At 49.5% G+C, this 19,787-nt stretch overlaps 1 protein-coding gene across 1 annotated transcript in view; it reads right to left on the reverse strand.

Moving 5' to 3' along the window:
• The window catches only part of CRISPLD2 (cysteine rich secretory protein LCCL domain containing 2), a 29,783-nt gene extending 14,250 nt beyond the window's left edge, over positions 1-15,533 (reverse strand). The window contains exons 1-7 of the mRNA XM_066327519.1: positions 15,238-15,533; positions 10,871-11,184; positions 5,458-5,576; positions 3,147-3,279; positions 2,936-3,051; positions 1,515-1,615; positions 194-352 (exon numbers count right to left, since the gene is read on the reverse strand). Coding sequence (XP_066183616.1) covers positions 194-352; positions 1,515-1,615; positions 2,936-3,051; positions 3,147-3,279; positions 5,458-5,576; positions 10,871-11,113 — 871 coding nt within the window. The 5' untranslated portion in view covers positions 11,114-11,184; positions 15,238-15,533. The remainder of the gene's footprint in view (positions 1-193; positions 353-1,514; positions 1,616-2,935; positions 3,052-3,146; positions 3,280-5,457; positions 5,577-10,870; positions 11,185-15,237) is intronic.
• Positions 15,534-19,787: the final 4,254 nt, after the last annotated feature.

The following is a 19,787-nucleotide window of genomic DNA, read 5'->3' on the forward strand; positions in this document are numbered from 1 at the left end:
AGAGCTTTGCTCACCACTTCCAGCAGCTTTCTGCACAAATAGCACTGAATTTTCACACACATCACCTCTGCCTCCACTCAAACATCCTCCAATCTCATTTATCCCTGAGTCTCCCCCTCACTTCCCACACCTTTTCCCACAGAGGGGTTTCAAAGCTCAAAGCAGCTGAAAAAGAGGAAAGGCTGTGTCTTACTCATGTAGGATTCTGGGGAGATTTTCTTGGGCTTGGTGGTTTTGCTGTGTTTGTTTTCTGGCAGGTGGAACTGCACCGGCTTCTGCTCCGCCACCTGCGGGATCTCCACCTCGTTGGTCTCCTCTGTCTCAGCAATGATGGGATCCTCATAACGGTGATCTTGGGGAAAAAAGGAGATTCAAAATAATCACTCAGACTGGTGGGCAGGTCAGACAGGGTCATGTTTTGTGGGGGATGATTTTGGTGGACAAGGATTTGCTTTTAAACAGCCGGGAGATCAAAAATACCCATTGGATGCAGGACACGGCTACTGCCAGGACACTCCTCTCCTGCTCCCCTGCACATGAAGAGGCATTTGCAGCATGTCACAAAGGAGATTTGAAGGGATCCCCACTAATGAGTGAAAAAAAACCCTGCTGATATTCCTTCCTCTTTTTCCCACTGAGCTCTTCCCTCTGGAGGAAAAGACAAATTTTCTGAAGGGCTCATGTTCCATTGGGGCATCCCCTTCCTTCTCCCTGCTGCAGCCCACCTGCACGAGGGGTCCTCCTTCAAAACCCACAAGATAAAAAGGTGAGAAGTGCATGGTGGCAGCAAAATAAGCCTCTGCTTTGGGCAAGTCTCCAGGGAATCCCCGTGTTTTCAAAGAGCCCAGTTCTCTGGGAAACAAAAGACTTGGAGGGAGAGAAATGACCCCAGGGGATCCTGGATGCTGGGGGTAGCACTGCTGCATAGGAGGGCTCACCCCAATAATATGTTTTATTCTATTGACCTCCTTTCCAAAAATATTCCACAGGTCAGGAAAAACCCTCCAGGATCCCCCTCCTCTCCTCCAAGGGACACGAATCTCTACGTTCATTCTGCATCCCTGAGAACCAAGGTGAGGAGGGAGGCAAAGGCTCCATCCATGGCCCCTGAAGGAGCAGGGCTGGCAGCCAAGCTCTGCCCACCCACGTTGCCTCTGCTAAGCCCTGGAGAACATTCCCTTTCCCAACAAACTCTGCCAGGATGGGATCGCTCCTGCCAGCACTCAAGACCCACTGCAGCTCCCATCCCAAGCTCAGGGAAGTTCAGTGCTGCTTCTCCCATCCAAGCTCTCTGTTTCCATCAGGAAAACGTGCTGAATCCCAGCTCCAGGTTTTCAGCAGCTCAAGGATTCTTCCTTTTCAGTGGCTGGCAATTTCCCATGTCTCGACGTCAGAATATTGAGGGTGGCTAATTAAAAGGGGTGCAAAGCTGTGGCTGGTTCTAATAAGAAGCTTCCACAGGTTTTCTCCAGCCTTGTCCCACAGCCCAGGGGTGCCCCAGCCCCCAGCAGTACCTTTGTAGCAGAGATTGTTCTGGCAGCTCCCCCCATAGCTGGGGGGACACTCGGAGCAGGGACGGCCGGTCTTGTACGGAGCTTCTCCAATCCAGTTCCCCCTGGGAGCACAGCAGGAGTGAGCACCCTCCACACAACCCAAACACCCTTCCAAGCCCCCAAAACCAAGAATATCATCCTGGTCTAGAGCAACTAAATAAAGACTAAACAACCAGCCTTGTAGGAAAGATGTTCCTCCTCGTTCCATCCCTAAAATGACGTTTTTTAAGGGTTGATTTAAACCGTGTGCCATATCACTTTTATATTACACTTCAATATAAACACCAGGATCTCATGTAAACAGGAGTAAATCAATGGATTACTGCATTTTGCTGAAGAAACTCCCCAGAAACAGCAGCCTGTTTTGGCATTCTGTCCTGCAGGTTTTAGGGGATGAGGAGGTTGAAGGAGCCGGAGTTAAGCTGTGGCTATAAACTCCTGGGTTATGCTCTCTCAGCTGTCTCCACCTATAAGGCTACATGAGGACAATGTGCACCGATGCCAGAGAGAAAAGATTAAGCAGAAAGTGCAGAAATAGAGCATTTTTCCATGCAGCAGCTCTGAACGGATGACGTGTAAGTCGCCCAGCCTGCTGCGGGGGCTCCGGGGGAGATGCTGTTATCCCTCGGGAGGAGCTGGTTGGTAAATCCCACCCAACCACGAGCAAATTGTGCTCATCTGACATGGGGAGAGGGGCTTAGAGAACCCACCCAGAGAGCTTTGCCTGGGACATAACAGCTGCAGCCCCACACTTCTTTTTCCTTTGCGTTATTCTGCACTATGATCCCGTGGAGTCAGATGCTCCCCAAGCCGCTCTGCACGGAGCGATTTCCCTATTTCATCTTGTTTTGAAGTTTTAAATTGCCAAGGGCTCGGAGTAGGAATGTTTCTCCTATTAGCCATTAAACCAGAAAATACTAACTGCCATTGCCAGATAGTAAACTTCTCCTGGATGTAGTAGGCAAAGAAATATGATTTTCATTTTGAAATTTAATCAAACCGTCGAGCTAGTGAGATCTCGACTGCTGCAGTTATTTCAGGGTTTTTTTGGCATTAACCACCACCCCATCCCTTCCCACCCTGTGACAGCAGAGAACAAGCTTTGCTCAGCAGCACACGCCAGCTCCATCCTGGCCATCTCCTCATCTCCTGCTCCTCCTTTCCCTTCCCGTGGCAGGAACATCAAAGCTCCAGCCTGGCCCCAGCCTCTCATTCACTTTTCCAGTAGTTTTGAACCAGCCCTGTGCTGCTGCCTAAAGTAAAAATTTAAAGCCACAACCACCAGTCTAGACTGCCTGAAATCTCTTCCCCAGACCCTGAGCTAGTGAAGAGAGCTGCCAGTTTTGGGGAGAGGTGGAGAGGGCCCAGCTGCTCTGCCTTACTTGGGGGAGTAGTTGCAGACCAGGTAGACAGCGTTCTCCCAGATCTCTCCCCACACATTCATCTGCTTGCAGACATTCACAGCACAGCCAATCCTGTTGGTCGTGGCCCAGACTATCTGTAAAGAAGATTAGTGAAAATAAGCAAATTACCCCAATCTAGACACAGGGGGGATGTGGGGAGTGTGGGTACAGACCCCTTGGTGCCCTTTACCTGGGTGTAATGTGTGCACATGGCACCTGTGCACCTGTCTGGGCACCACGGGTTGCACTCATGAGGGTATGGGAATGTGTAATCCTTCACTTCATCATACCAGGACTGCACGTGGAACGCTGGAGAACGATATCTGAGGAGGGAAAAAAGGCAGTTTGAGTCAGGATGTTCTGGTAGAAGGTCAATAAAAAAAGTAAAATAAAATTTTAAATGAAGGATTAGACGGGATATTGGGCAGGAATTGTTCCCTGGGAGGGTGGGGAGGCCCTGGCACAGGGTGCCCAGAGCAGCTGTGGCTGCCCCTGGATCCCTGGCAGTGCCCAAGGCCAGCTTGGACAGGGCTTGGAGCAGCCTGGGACAGTGGGAGGTGTCCCTGCCCATGGCAGGGTAGTTGGAACTGGAAGATCTTTGAGGTCCCTTCCAACTCAAACTGTTGTGTGTTTCTATGATTTTCTTTTCCCTCAGATTCACAGCCTGACCTGACTCCGTATGATTTATGGGTTTGACATGATCCTCAAGTGCTGCTGACCTGAAATGCCCTCTCACTTTTCCCCTCAACTACAAAATACCTTGTAGTTTGGCAGAAAGTCGTGTTTTGAAAGTAAACAGCAGTTAGGCTTTGCCAAACATCTTAAACCAAAAGCCATCATGTACCTATTTTACCATTTTACTATGTACCATCATGTACCTGTTTTACCACGGGGCAATTTGCTCAACCTGGAAGTTCACTCACAGCCAATGCTGTAAGACCTCTGAGAGAGAGTGGGCTTTTCCTCACTCACATCCCACCAGGAGTTGGTGTGGAGTAGTTCATGCACTGCACTCCTCTCCTACCTTTTTTTTGGCAGTAATCTTTCCCTTTACCAAGCCCCCCATACCTTGTGTGTCACCTCTGCCTCAGATACCATGGTCTGAGGCAGTGCTGATGCTGTTTGTGCTGTTTGGGGAGCAAAAATGGTGTCACAACTCCCCTCTAGAAACTCATGCACATTTTACACACTGCATACACAGTGAGCAAACAGAGTGATCTCCAAACTGTACCAAACCCACTGCTTTTGAATTGCTTTCAGCAGCTCACACAGAGCAAGCTGCCAGCAATCCAAATGATATCATTACCAACTGGAGCTTATCCTTTCAGCCAACTTTTCATTAAAAGGCATTCATTAGAAGTATTTTAAAAACATCCATCTCATGATGTCATGAAGCGAATACTTTCCGAATCCTATTTTACGGGAGAGGAAATGGAGGCAATCAAGTCATGGCCCGTTCCTGAAAAAGCTGAGATAAATCTGATTTTTCTTTCCTTTCAGAGACCTCAAAGGGAGCAAGATTGGATCTTCCTCCATCAGGAGCCCTTGGCCATCCTGAGCACTTGTAGGACAGCCAAGAACAGCAAGATCTTTTGACTTTGTTTCCAATGAATTAACCACTCTACTTTCCAAACTTTAAAATGGGCCAAATTTTTACATCAGGCTGATTTCACACTAGCAAATTTTGCTTGCTTTCCACCAAGTTCCACCTGATTTACAGCAAAGATAACTGGACTTCCACCCAGGAAATGGGGGGAAAACACTCAAGGCTCTGAGCAAGTACAAAATATTTGCTGTGCAAAGCAGGTTTAACCTATAACAAGCTTAAAAAGAGGGGCTAAACAATAAACAAATTTCACATTGAGAAGAAGAGGAAAATCCCTTTGGAAGCCTTCATGTGAGCTTTCCTAACTGAGTTAATGACTCTAGTCTAGCAACTTGTCTCAAGAATTGAAAAAAAAAAAAAAATCCTGCAAAGTGTTTTCAGTAAAGAAGAATCAGGAGCCAGATAAATATTTATGGAAAACACAGCAAGAGATAATTAAACTCTGAACTGAATCCAGACACAAATTCTGAGCTGAATGCAGACATTGCTCCTGAGAAACGTCAGCCTTCAGCTGCAGGATGCCAGGACCCCCTCTGAAACAGTAGATTTAGGAGCAAGGGTTCAGACCTCTGTACCTGTTCTCCTCAAGGAGGAGGAGTAACTTTAATTATCTTATTAGTTTTTAATTAAGTGTGTTACAGAGGTGCTACCCCAAGATCCAGGTGGATGGAGGAGCCCAAATCAGTGCAGGTTTCCTGGAAAATCTCAGTGGAAGGCGGCAGCAGGCATTACCCACAGTAACCATCCCACTGAAACCATCAAAATTAACAACCCCCAGCTCTTCTCCCACCTCCACAGTGCTCAACCAAACACCAGAGCAAACCTTTCCAGCTGTCTCTGAAGGAGGACCCCTAAACCACCCTTTGCAATGACCCTGCAGCACCCCAAGCCTTACCTGCCCCAGTGAACTGCCAGGTTCTGCCCAATTGACCTGATGAGGTCGCTGGGGCCGTGGTCCCAGATGCACTGCTGAGCCCAAGCGTGTGCTGACCGTTCCAGCTCCTCATCCCAGGTCTTCAGGGTGTGGGCAGAGAGAAAAGAACAGGTCAGTTTTTCATCTCAAACTCGCTAGATCAAGAGATTAAATCAACAGCAGGTAGTGGAGAAAGACTGAGGTACAGATCACCCCTCCATGTCTGGCCTGTCCTGGTGAAGCCACCACATTTCTGTGCTAAAATCACATTTCTCAACGTGTTCCACTGCCATCAAAGTCCAGGGCACTAACAGGAAAGGGTCTATGATTTCCCCCAGCTGATGCCATGCTTCTGAGTAAATGCTTCACTCAGGTCATCAGAAAACACACAAACCCACGTGGGAAGACCTCAAGAACACATCCAGACCATCCCACCCTAAACCACAAGATAGTTGTTTTTCTAATATGTTTTTTATTTTCTAATATTTTAATATGTTTTTCTAATATTGTTTTCCTAAAGGCAGTTGTTTTTCTAATACGTTTTGAAAAATTAAAAATCAAAACTCAAGGTTGGAGATCCCATGATCTCCAGCTTGACGCGTATTTCTGAGTCCTGCAAGAGTTCTGACCTGCACTCAGTGCTTTGATGTATTTCAGCATCATTTTTCAGCAAATGTCCTTTCTGTTGGGATATCTCCAGGCTTTCCCACCAAGGGAAACTCCAGCAGTGGAGAGCTCCACTACCTCCTCCAGCATACAGCTGGAGATCTTTGCTCCAACCTCGGAATCAAGGAGTGTGGGCCTGAGCCTCTGAGTCCCAGATCCCCTTCTCCTTCCAGAATAAACGAGAGTCCACCAGTGGATCCAGTCAAATACATCAGAGGTGGCAAAGTCTCAGGGCTTTTAAGCTTTTTTCCACTCTCAGTGAAACAGGCATTACGTTAAAAGTGACAAATCCCATTTCTGTTCCCACTGAGGGCAGGATGCTGGGGTGAGATCACTCCTCATCGAATATCACACCGTCGTGAGCCAGAGGAGAGCTCCAACATGACACAAAGGCAAACAGGAAAGCAGCTCTGCTGGCTCTGCTGCCCAGGAGAGTATTTGTTCTAAAGGCCAGACTTGCTGGGCCCAGCAGCCAGTGCCCTGAATTCATTGTGTAATTACTGACAGCTGCTCTATTCAGAACAGCCCTCGGAGGATAATTCGTTGGGATTAAAATATTACCGCACATTCCTACAAATAAAACCAAAGAGAAGAGAGGTCTTGTACCATGCATCCAGCCCATCCACGTGCCAGCACGAGACTGTCCTCTTTGGACATTTACCATCACAACCAGCTGCTCTTTCCCAGTCCTGTCTCCTCCAGAAGAAAAGCGACTTCTGACCTCAAACATTTCTAAGGAGCTGTCAGAGCCTGGAGGGCTGCAGGGAACCCAGCCTCTCAGACACATTTAAAAACCACCAAGTGTTCATTGTGAGCGTATCTGGACACAGTCTTGGGCAGTTACAGCTGGCATGGGGAAGGACTGTGCATCCCTGGATAAGACAACAGGAAAACGCAGTGTCTCCTGGAACTTGGTGTGTCTCCTCTATCTCAGTGAGGCAAACATGACCTCATCTCACTGAGCTCACGGCCCAGGCCTCCCAGAACTTATCATGGAGCACTCTCAGCAACCCAGATTCCAGCAGCATCCCAGAGCTGCCCCAGCTCAGCTTTGGATTGAGCAGTGACCAAATAAATTCACGTCAGTCTGCAAAACCCCGTGTGGACACAGCTCCGACACAGGGAACAAAACCATTTTCCTTCTCAGCCCTCCAGCTCTTTGAAAGGGACGGGATCAGACCCACCACACATCCCCAACCCTCTGCTCAGGCTGTGCCCAGACACAGCTTTCTGTGGTTTCCCACTTTGTGGGCTCGGCAGTGCCTGGCCACAGCTGCCCTCTCATCCAGCACCAAAACCACAGAAACTCTCCCAAGATGTTCTGCACTCCCAGCTCCTAGGATTTTCTACCCAGCTTTATTCCCTGCAGCCCCGGAGGCAGAGATGTTCCAAATCTCCTAATTTAATGCAAAGACGTCCTCAGCAATAGGCTATTAAATGGGAATTAAAGTGAGCATACATGTTAGTCTCCCTCTGATGCCTTCGGATAAAATGAATGAACTCGGACAAAAGACACTTAACAGGTAATTGGGAAGGAGCTCCATCTCTGCACGGATTTTCTACTGCATGAGGAGAGAAGCTCGTTTCTGCAGGCATCAGATTACAAAGCCATCCCATCTAAATTAGAGCAGTTATTTGCCTCTTGCTTTTCAGACACGAATGTGGTCAGGAGGCTGGAATTATTTCAGAGCAATAAACATAGCGGGGGAAAAAAGAGATTTCAGACTTTCCCAGCTATACTTGCAAGAATTCTTTATGCCAATATTCAAAGCAGTATCTAGGAAGATGACTGAAGCCAGAGGGGCAACGAGCCTGTGCTCAGCTTCCTTCAGAAGCAGAGATTGAAAATTCTTTGGGTGTGTGTGATTCCAAGTGATTTAGCACATGGACACTTTTTTTTTTTTTTTACTCTTGCAAATTTCTAATGGCCTTTCAAAGTGGAGTGGACGGTGTATATGTAAAATACATGCATGGCATGCACACATCATACCACAACTTTTAGGTCCAGATTTAATAATCCATCCCACAAGGAGTCTGCAAACCCAAAGCCAGACACCTGAATTGCAGTGATCAGGTTACTGCCTCATTTTCCTCCCCAGCTCAGACTTTCTGCAATATTGGCAACTCACTTTTTAAAGTGGCATCAAACTACCAGGACTGACATGTCCTGGCAGAGGTGTGGAGGTTCTTTCTGCTAACCACCAGTGAAACCCTATCCCATCCTGACAGGAGAAAGCCACCACCCTACAGCTGAGAGGAAGGATGCATACCTTATACATGAAAACAAACTATTTTCCTTCCAGCAATCTGCACGGAGAACAATTTTGCTTTATCCAGCTGTCTCTGAGGCCACCGCAAGAGGAAAGATTTCTGCCTTTCATCACTGCTGAAAGCATCTGACTAAGCCATCTTAAAAGGTCACCATGCCTTAAGATCTATTATGTCCTTTTTCCTCTGAGTCCGTTATGTCCTTTTTACTCTGGGGCTGTTAACGAGGAGTTTGTTTTGGCCTTGGCACCCGTCCACCTCTGTTAAACAGTCCAAGTGCACTCTGGAAGTGTCGATCATGCAGCTGGTAGAGGGGTTAAGGTAATTCTGAACTGGCCCAGCTTTGTCAGGAAGTTGTGCCCTGCTCACTCATTTTCCATTAGCTCTGAATACCTGTGCCAGCCTTCAATTAATTACACAGACCCCGCAGCTAAACTGTTTCTTTTTTCATTTTTCAGTCCACTTTGCCTTTATCCCATTTGCATATAACAACTCTTTCGATCTCCAGGTAAGTCACAGGACTCACTGTGTTCTTGATGAAGTTCAACAACTGACATTCATCCAGTGGCGGTTAAATACGTCCCTTTCCTGGAGTATATTAGGTCCTCTTTCCCTTTTAGACCACTTAAAGACACCAGATGTGGAGCTGGGAGAACGGATTTTCGCAAGGGAGTGTTTGGAGGTCGACGGCCAAGAACAAGCTCTGCCTACTCATCCACAAGTTATCCCAGCACATTCCCAGTGATGCTCCACACCGGCACCAAAGGGAAGGAGGAGAGTTTATCTATGGTCCTAAAGACAGACCATGCTCTTAATCGAGTCCAAATGAGAAATGTCCTCTGCAGGACAAAGGATTAAAGAGAAATTCCCGTTCAGCACATACATGGCATTTCCAAGTCATACTGGGTAAACATGAGCACATGAAAGGCTGATTATAGCCCTTCCAAGTAGCACCATCTCATACTCAGCTCCTTTCTCCAGAGCACATAAGGCCCATTCATTTGCCCTCAATCACCCTTAAAAACCACTAGAAAAGCTCCCTGAGCAAAGGCAAACACAGAAGTGCAAACAGCGGCCGGGCCGTGGACGCTCGGCTGTCCTGCCAGCCCCACGGCCAACCAAAACACCTTGGCTGTGCTTTATGTTTACCCTCTGGAAATCCATCAAGTTGCCTCTTCTGGCAGCACTTCCCCGTAGGATAACGCTGAGAAAGGGATACAATCCCCAGTTCTTAGAAAGGCACAACATTTCTGGCCAAAATGGGATCAAAACCCAGCTGGCGTGGACGGCCCGAGGGACAGCTGTCCTTCCTCACCATGCCCTGCCCTCTTTTCTCCTTCCCTTCTCCCTGCAGTCACAAAAAGCAGAGTTTTCCATTTGCAGTCCTCACTTCAGCACAGCTGGCAAAGGATTTTGTATTACATTTAAGTGCATTTTTTTCTTTTACCCTTTTAAACACGGTCTTAACAAGTCATCCGTCATTTGATCCATCAGCAGGAGCACGGGGCTGAAGTCAGACTAGTTTTTGGTCAGAACTGTATTTGCACACTGGGAAAAGGCACACAAAAAGTAATTATTTGCCTACATCATTCTGTGGCCCCGTAATATTTTGATGGCATGGCAAAAATAGCTCAAAGGAAGGTCTCTGGCATCAGGTGAAAAAAACCAAATTCATACGAATTGTTGATGGCAAAGGTGTATTTCATACTCCTCCAACTTTTAAGTTCTCCCTCTGAAGTGGGAGAATACATTGACCAAACTTTTATTTTGGTTTCCTGAGCTACAAAACTCAACAGCACTGACCCTTCCACCCAGGAACTCCCAAAGCCTTTCCAGCTATTCCCAGTGACTGAAATTCTTTGGAGATGGAGCCACATTCCTCAGGCCCCATTTCCCTATGGTCCTGTGCAGATTCCCAGGAGCATCGTGGAGGTTTGGCTCACATTGCTAAGCTCAGGTGGTCAGTGAGTGACTGAGGGCAGGTGCCACCTCCAGCATGGGGTTGGCAACCAAAAAACCACCAGAAGATGCCCTGAGCAGACTGTGGTGTCCCCACAAGTGTCTAAAAGCTTTCACAGGGAGAGCAGGGGTTAAACACTGGGGAAAATTCTCTGCTTTTATGACTTGAAGGTAATGGAAGAACCTGCTGAGGCAGGCTGGGGAATTGCCATCACCAGAGATGCATCCAGGGCTGGGCCAGACGCTCCTTTATGAATAATGGAACCAGTCCTGAAACTGTGCAGAGGATGGACTCCATGACCCACCAGCAGCCCCTTCCAACCAAAACAGGCCACTGAGCTAAAGCATCCTTCACTCTGGAATGAAAAGCTTCAGGAAACCTCTTGAGAAAAACCTAATTCAGAGGAAAATCACTACACCTCTTGCACAGCAAGGAAAATCTAAATACAGTTAGGAAGAAGAAAAGAAAGTAACAAAGTGATGTGTCAGGCTCTAGACTCACCATGTATTCCATGTTGGAGGCTACTGGATACACCTGACCTCTCAGTTTGTTGTGGAGCATCAGTATCTCCTGTCTGTCTGAGAATAAAATGGCTCTCTTGGACCTGGAGTGAGCTCCCCCATCCTGATATTTACTCAGGATGCTCTCCAGGTGACTGGAATTGGGCAAGATAAAGCACTCAGCTGTCCTGGTCAGCAGCAGCACACATCCGAGAGGAATGATCCAAGGCAGGGCAGGATTCATGCTGCCAGCAGAAGCAGAGATGAAGGTGATGGTGGGTTTTCGTGCAGGGGCCCCCGTGGCTCAGTGCAGATCTGGAATTTGGGGAGAAACAGGCAGTCAGAGCAGTGCTACAGGAGCTCTCAGTGCATTTGTCTCCCAAACAACCAGGTCACACAGCCCAGAGCTGAGCTTGGATAAGAATGGTGCTTAAACTTATTGCTCACCCCAAAGACAAAACCAGCACCACGAGAGGCGTGGACTCCGTTTGTTCCACCCGGGAATTCCACTGATGCTGATTTGGGAGTGAACAATTCCCAGGCACGCAGCAGGATGCCTTCTCCACCTCACTGCCACCCTGCAATGCCCAGCAGCTCTGAGTAACCCCATCTCCATCCCTTCACAGGCAGGGGGACATTTGGACTTCTCCCCCCACCAAAGAGCAGCCGGTAAAGAACGCTTTTCTATTCTGAATTTAAGGAGAAATAAACCGCACAGCGAGCCGGGTGAGGAGGTCGGGCAGCAGCAAGAGCTGCTCCTGAGGCTGCAGCAGAGCAGCTGCCGGGCTCTGTGGACAATTCTCGTCTGGGAAATGTCAGCACGGGGCCGAGCAGCCCCGGTCCCCGCTGGCGGTGACGCACCGGGGCTCTCGCTGACGCTTCCCGGCGGGCGGGAGCGGGGCCAGGGATGTGAGTTATGGAGCAGCAGCAGCCGCCCTCCCCCGGCCAGATTCGGTGTCCCCAGGCACTCGGATGGCGTCAGCAGCGAGAGAGGGGCTCGCTTTGGTCTTGGAACAGCTTCGTTTAATCCCTGTCCTTTGCTCCCCCGCTGCTCCTGCTCCACCTGTCATTCCCAAGAGCTTCCACCCCGCCGTGCTCCAGTTTATCCGTCTGGGGATCCTCGAGCGGCTTGGCTGGATTTATTGGGACCAGGAGCTGATCACAGGAGGGGAGATGCGCTGCTGCAGGGCTGTGCAGCACACACGGCTCTCCAGCGGAGCCCCCGGAGCAGGATCAGTCCACCCGGGGAAAGAAGCGTCTCTACAGACAACACCGGATCTCCCTTCTTAGGGATAGTTTTTGGAAGAAAACTTCCCCATCCCCGTCTCCAACACGAGGCTGGGATCTGGTTTTGACAGCACAGCTGAAAGCCACGCTGAAAGCATTCCTCTGCCGCGGCAGGAAACAAACCCCAGATTAACAGGAATTATTCGAGAAGTTTCATCCAGTGACACGGGATTTGGACACTCTGAGACCAGATGATTTGGAAGCCAACCAGAGCAGGGAAGAACCATCTAACTCCCAGCTGGAAAAGCTGTGCTTGAGCACAGAGCCCCAGCGCCCTGCTCCCAAAACCCACCCTGCAGCATCTGAGGAGGACGGTGCCAAGCACCAGGGGATTTGCACAGGCAGGGACCCCAAAAACACTCCGAGAACACTGAGAGCTCCCGAAAACTTATTGGCTGACCGCACAAAAGACACAGAGCCCCTGTCTGAGGCTTCTTTCTTGGACTGAGCGTTCAGGCAGATGAAAACCAGCTGCCCTCAGCCTCTCTCCAGGCAGCGCATTAAGCCTTTGCCTGGGTACAACAATGCGGGATGTCATTTGCTCAGTTTAGCTAATAGCTCCTCATCATTTCCTGCTCCGCAGAGCCAGGCGAACACACGAGCCTTGTCCCCAGCTCCAGGCACACCTGGAAGGACAGGACACCTTCGGTGGCACGGGGACAAACCCTCCTTTAACCTCATCCTCTTCCCTCCGGGCAGGAGCCCGACTTTCTAACCCGGCTGCAGAGGGGTAGGGGGAGGCAAAAGGAGAGCAGTTGCTTTTGTAGACTGTCTGACCCAAATTCAGGGAACAATTCCGACTTTGAGGCACTTCCCTGAGAGTTTAAAAATAGCCGCCGGAGCCGTGGCCACTGACAATGTGGCCATTTAGCGCCGGCAGCTCTCCGTGCAGGAACAGCCGGCGCTCAGAGGAGCCCGTTGCACCCCTCGTTTGGCCGGGTGCCCTTTGCTAAACAGGAGCCCAAATCCACCACCCATCTAAGGCAAACATCGAACTTGCAGAAAGGGCAGATTGAAAAAGAAAAAAAAAAAAAAAGAAAAAAAAAAAAAAAGAAATAAAAATCAGCTGCAGCATCTGAGAGCCAGAGGAGCTGCCTCGCTCCGTGGCGAAGCCAGCGCGTCTGGCTCGGCCAGGCAGCAGAAACCTCACAACAGATGGTGCATTATTCCTCGGGATGTGCTTCCCTGGGTCCCACTCGCCAGCAGGAGGATACCAGCACCTCTTTAAAATTAGGTCACTTTGGCTTTATCTTCTGCTTCGCTCGGGGTGTGAGAGCCTCTTGCTCTGCTCCTGCTCGGGGTGAGGAGTGCTGAGCATCCCCAGGATGGATAAAGGGATCAGAGAGGGACAGGGAGCACAGAGTCCCCTGGGCATCCCCAGGATGGATAAAGGGATCAGAGAGGGACAGGGAGCACAGAGTCCCCTGGGCATCCCGAGGATGGATAAAGGGATCAGAGAGGGACAGGGAGCACAGAGTTCCGAGGCCGGGTTAACTGGAAGCAGCTGGAAGATGCTCACGTTTCAGAAAGCTCTCACGGATTTCAGATGTCCATCCATCTGTCTCTCAATAGCCTCGTGCCCAGGTGCGAAGGAACACTCGGATGTGTGTCCCAGCCCCAGCGCCCTGCAGGGCTGGGGCAGTGCTGAAATCACATTGCCTTTGAGCTGGGGTTTGACATTATTCACAGAAAATTCTCAGCTGACAGTCAGCTGAGGATGCCTCTGCTGTTGATTTCAACGGTTCAAGAGGAGCACAACCTCCCTTTAAACACACCAGGCCCTTGACACTGGTGCCAGGTGAACATCTGGGAGCCATCAGAAACCACTGAGTCAGCAGAAAAGGACTCCTGAGTATGCTGTGAAGTATGCTGTCCAAAGTGGGGAGAAATGGGAGGCCTTCTTCTGGGGGTCTGAGGGAGTTAAAGTGCAGCACTGGACTTCGGGAAAGATTATTTTTAGAAAGCTATTTCCCCAGCTAATGGATGGTGTCTGCTTCGCACTGAAAGCAGGAGAGCTGGTCACAGCTGAAGCCTGGCAGAGGCTCTGCTAAAGCCACATGCAGGCTGATCCTGCCTTCATGTCCCCATGTCACCTCACTCCTTAGGGACATTGAGCTTTGCCTGCCCCCCTGGTGAAGCACAGGAGTGGGTGCCTTCTCCTGGGTTGTGGGTGACATTTGCAGCTAAAACATCCCAGAGCCTGTGGAGTTACACATGGCACCAGCTGACAGGGAAGGAAAATGCGAAGTTAGCTCAGGATGTCAGGAGAGCATTTAAAACAGCAAAGCAGAGGGGAGTTAGCCTGGGATCAGTTTCTAAACTGAGCCTGGGATCAGCTTCTGGCCTGAGTTAGCCTGGGATCTAGGATGAGTTAGCCTGAGATCAGCTTTTAGCCTGGGTTAGCCTGGGATCAAAGAAATCCAGGGATGAAGCCACAACATGATGCACTGAACCCCAGGTTATCTCTCTCCCTGGGATATACACAACCCAATATTTGCAGAACTGTGGTGGCTTCCAAAGACAAGCAGGATGACAAATTCCTACACACAGGACAACAGTGACACATTGCACTGAACACACCACAGATTCAGCATCTTCAGGGCCACAGCCCAAAACACCTGGATCTTCCATTTCAGTCCACAGAACCCAAGTGGGTGAAATTCTACGTGAAACCACATGGAAAACCCACTACTAACAGACACCACACGTGGTGATGCTGAAATTCCTTTCCTACAGGACTCAGGAGCACAAACACAGGCAGCCTGGAGCACACAAATGTGCCTCTAGGTATCAGCTCCTGGGGGCTGCAACAGCATCCCTTGGATATTTTCTGCCTGCACAGAAATCCACTCCTGGACTTGCAAGCTCCTCCCATTCATTCCACATTAATGCTTGTTAATCTTGCATTCAATTCTGCAGAGTGCACACAAGGGAAGCTCAGAGAGTATTGTGCTATTTTATACCTTCCAGGCAACTTTTTGGAGAAGTTACTAAAACTGTGCCTCCTTAAAGAGTTATTTCTTGCACTCCCACCACCCCAAAAACCACATTTCAGAAGCCAGGACAGAACTTTACACTTACCTTGCTGAGTACTTCCAAGTCTCCAGGTAATTACAGCTCCTCCAAGCCTGCTTGTGGAAAATAAATTAACGTATCTGAAATACTTAAACGAGGAGGAAGGAAGGGGAAAAGGATGGAATAAGCCTCAGGTGTGAGATGTGCAAGGTCTGGGCTCAGCAACTCGGACCAAGTGCAGTCTCACAGAGCTCCCCAGTGGTATTTATGCTCTCCAGGCAGAGGGGAGAACCCTGGATCATCCCTGTGACAACGGGCGTGGAGCAATAACGAAAAGGAGAGGGAGGGGAAAAGAGGGGGAAAAAAAAGAAAACCACGAGGAGAGAGAGGGGTGTTGGTTGGGATGGCAGCAGCAGCTCAAGGGCAGTCATTGGGGCTCCGAGGAGCAGGACCATCCTCCCCGAGGCGGGAGGAGGAGGAGGGCGGAGGAGGGCAGCCCGCTGTCCTATAAAAGTGCTGGCCCCAGCACTCGGCTCCGGGACTCGCAGCCGGGAATTCCGGGAGCACGGGGAATCCTCCCCGCAGACGGGCACCGCCACGCCCCGGTGAGAGGCTCCGGGGGCGAGGGACAGGGAATTCCAGAAAGGAATTTTCTCTGTAAGGGACCAAAACCAGCTGTGTCCCCTCGGCTGACTGCTCAGCCATTCCTGGTCCTCACAGAGAATTGATTTCCCAGCTCCAGCCCCTCCAGTAAACCCCACGGCATTCCCTTTTCCCCAGAGCTGGACTTCTGCCGGGAACAGGAGATGAATGGCACTCTGTAGCTGCTGCCAAAGCTGTCCCAGCGCTGACATTCCCCAAGCTCCGCCGCTGCTCCGCTGCGAGAGCGGGAGCTGCAGGGAGCAGGGAATGCAGCGAGTTGGTGAAACACGCAGGACTCACCTCTCTGCCGATGTCCCAACAGCTGCAGCTTTGGCATCCAGCTCCGCGGTTTTTACTCACCCTGAAAGGAAGCGATTGAGCAAAAAAAAAAAGACAAGCGAAAAGTTCCTTCCTTTTTTCTCGAAGTAAACAAACAGGGGAAACCCAAACCGCTGTGGTGAGTAACAACGGGAGCGTGTCACGGCACCTCTGCGCTGCCGCCGGCACCGGATTCCCGTGGGATGCCCATCCCGCAGCCCCCCGGGATGTCCCCCGAGGAGGGACACCAACCACACCCAGCACGGAGCCAGGGGAGCACCCATCTCTTGGGAGGCTGGCACAGCCAAGAAAAGCAGCTGTGATTTGTCTAAATCCACTGCCTTATCCTCTTTCCAAAGTTCTTGGGGGAAAAAAAAAAAAAGTCCTTCCATTCTTCTAACCCAGTCAATATTTATTTCTTCGGGCAAAAACACCAGCCACTTTCATTTACTGTTTACTGGAGGGAGTTTACAAGCTATTCCCAGAGGTTTGGATAAACTCAGAGGCGCTCAGAAAGCAGAGGGACATTTATCAAACTCGTTCAACAGAGCAGGAGCAGAGGAGCAAATATTGGCAGCTGGGAGAGCACCACTGCTCCGAGCACAGCAAAGAACCCTCTGGGGTTAGCACCAAGGCTGATTCCATCTCTGACACCATTCCCCTGAGAATTTTTCAAGAAGGAACAGCCTGTCATCCCTGGGGTTGTATCTCGCAGCCCATTTCCAGCTGAGATGGGCAGCCAGTCCTCACCAGTCAGCCCCAGCCCCTCCGGCTGCTCGCCCCGCTGCCCACACTCTCAGCTGGATTTACAAAGAGTTTCTATCGACTTCCAAACAAACTGGGTATGGGAACCAACAACACCTGGTCCAGCAGTTGGACCTGACACTTCTGCCCTGCCAGGAGCCGTTCAGTGCACTTTGGGCAGTTTGTTCCCAAAAAAAAAGCTCCGACTTTAACACCAACGTGGGCAATTCAAAGACCACCCAGAACTGGGCTAACAGAAGGTTCTGCACTGCTTTACCGTAAATTCACTGTATCCTCTTTTTATTTTTTCCTTGCCCTTATGGTTCCCTCTGGATCAGTGAGTTTGCTGTAGGCTTATTTAATCAGCTGAAAGATGCTGCAGCTCCCAAAATTCCTCATTTCCCCAAAACACAGTGAATTTCCCCAAAACACAGTGAATTTTACCCCAAAACACAGTGAACCCTCGTGCCCCCACACAGGCTGCCACCCCGAAACCACGCAGCTCCCCAGCCCTGACTCACAGCCCTCAGAAGGTGCTGCTCACTCCAATTACCATAAAGCTGAATTAACTCATTTTAAATCTCACATACCAACATACAAATAATTTCCAGACCTCAGAGGAATTTGGTATTTTGTAATCTCCGCAAATATCCCGATGGGAAATGAATCCCTGTAGGATGGTTTGGGCTGTCTGATTGCTCCATCAACCTGGCTGCTTTACAAAGATTTGATTTTTTAATTTATTTTTTTTTTTAATGTACACCAGGCTGGTTTCACTGTACAAGACATACACAGGGCCTGGTTGTGCTCAGGGATGAGCACAGCCTGGAACAAGAATTTTGACCCACCTCATTTTGTCTTGAGTCAGCAGCTTGGGGTCATATGTTCCACCAAAGCCAAAACAATCAGAAGTTACTTTTAATCATTCCTCGTTATTACTGCCTTGATTATAACGTCTCCATTTCATATGTGGTAAAAGCCACATAAAGCAGGCTGTATATATAAGTATATATTAGCAGAGAGGCTTTTAATGGACTAGCCAATGAAGGGGAAGAGACACAGATTTCCCTGCGCCCTCCTAATTGACCAGGCAGACAGCGAGTCTTGATCTCCACTGGAATTAATGCCCCTTTATTTCCTCCCCAAACACAGCTCGGCAGGAACGGCCCCAAAGCAGGGCAGGGTGAGAGGCACAGAGCTGCAGGGGATTCCCTGCTCTGACTCCTGCCCGGGGGCAGAGGGAGCACAAGGGGATGAAGAGGGTGAAGAGAACCCAGGGGCAGCAGGGAACCTGCAGAATTTGTGTCACCAACAGCGAGAGCACAGGGGGGAGCAGCAGCCCCTGAGCTGCTCCTGGCGGGCACAGCCACGCTCAGGTTTGGGGAATCAGCTCCCGTTTGCTGCCTGCTCACATCCCCCTCCTGCCCGGGCTGTGTCGTCACCTGAGGGAGGAGGAAATTCCAGCCACATCCATCACTCCAGCAGGGTGGAGATGCCCCTCTCTTGACCACAATGCAATCCAGAGGCTACACCAGCAGATGAATTAACATTCATGTTAATAATGGGATCCAAATGAAAAGAGGGAAAAATGAGGATTCGAATGGGGATCCAAATGGCAGGAGGGAAAGCTGGGCATTGATGGATTCATTCCCAAACACAATTATTGCCTGGCACTGTGAGCCTTTAGGTGTTCTTTCTTGCTGCTCTCCTGTTTTGGGGTAGCCTGGACTGAGCACCCAGGTTCATCTGCAACTTCTCCACCTTCTCATACTAAACATTCCCCCAAATGCTTCATCAGCTGATGATGAGCAAGAAAACAACTCCCCATAAATCTGTCCTGTTTCACTGGTGACATAAGTTGATGTAAAACAATGAAATAAGGACACAAGCTGCAGCAATTTAAAAAAATTTAGGAGGCACCGCTGACTGCACCAAGTACAAGTCAAATGTGAACTGAAATCTCCAAAATCCTTCTCTATGAAGGTGGTGAGGGCACAGGTTGTCCAGAGAAGCTGTGGCTGCCCCATCCCTGGAGGAGTCTAAGGCAAGTTTGGACAGGAAAAAACTGGCCTACAAGTGGAAGGTGTCCCTGCCCATAGCAGGGGGTGGGATGAGTTTTAATGTCCTTCCCAACTCAAATCAGTCTGAGACTCCATGAAAACCCCTCAGCTTGTTCCCACAGCTCCCGATATTCCCTGGTCACATCTGCACACTGGAACAATTCAGGACCCTTAACCCAGCACCCATCTTTGGAGGTTTCAACCCAAAGCAGAAGGTGAATTCCTATCACAAGCTCTACAGCCACTACATCTGGTTATTTACCAATATATAAATGATTTTTAAAAAAATCCTTTGGGTCATTAAGACACCTCAAAATAAACCCCCAGTTGCATAGATCTTCCCCATGCTGGGAACATCCCCTGCACGTCCAAGGCTCGCTCTTCATTCCTAGTGAAAAGCAGCAGATTTAGAGCACAATTACAAAAATAAACTCTCTGCTGACAGCTCAGGATCCATCCTTGGAGCTGCACCCCCCAGACCTGGCCCAGCCCAGCCCAGCCCTGAGGGACACCATCTCCAGAGGATAATGTGGAAAACAGCAGTTTCCTCCTTAAAACACCTTCCCTCAGCCTCAAACACCTCGTGGCTTTCATAATCCTCCTCCCCCAGCCCATCCAGCCCTTCCCCTGCACGTCTGGCTCATGGCACAAGGTTTTCTCCCCACAGCCCTTTGGACCTGCACATCCAGTTTCTCATTTTGAAAACTTCAGGTCTTAATGTGCATTAAAAAAAAAAAAAAAAAAAAAAAAAAAAAAAAAAAAAAAAAATCTCAAAATCTGGTTTAAAGTTCAGTAAACAACACCGGATTTACGGTGTATCATTGTGGGTGTTGGGGTTTTCCTTTTACAAAA

Source organism: Sylvia atricapilla, chromosome 12 (assembly GCF_009819655.1).
Source record: "Sylvia atricapilla isolate bSylAtr1 chromosome 12, bSylAtr1.pri, whole genome shotgun sequence".
In the NCBI taxonomy this organism is placed as follows: Eukaryota; Metazoa; Chordata; class Aves; order Passeriformes; family Sylviidae; genus Sylvia; species Sylvia atricapilla.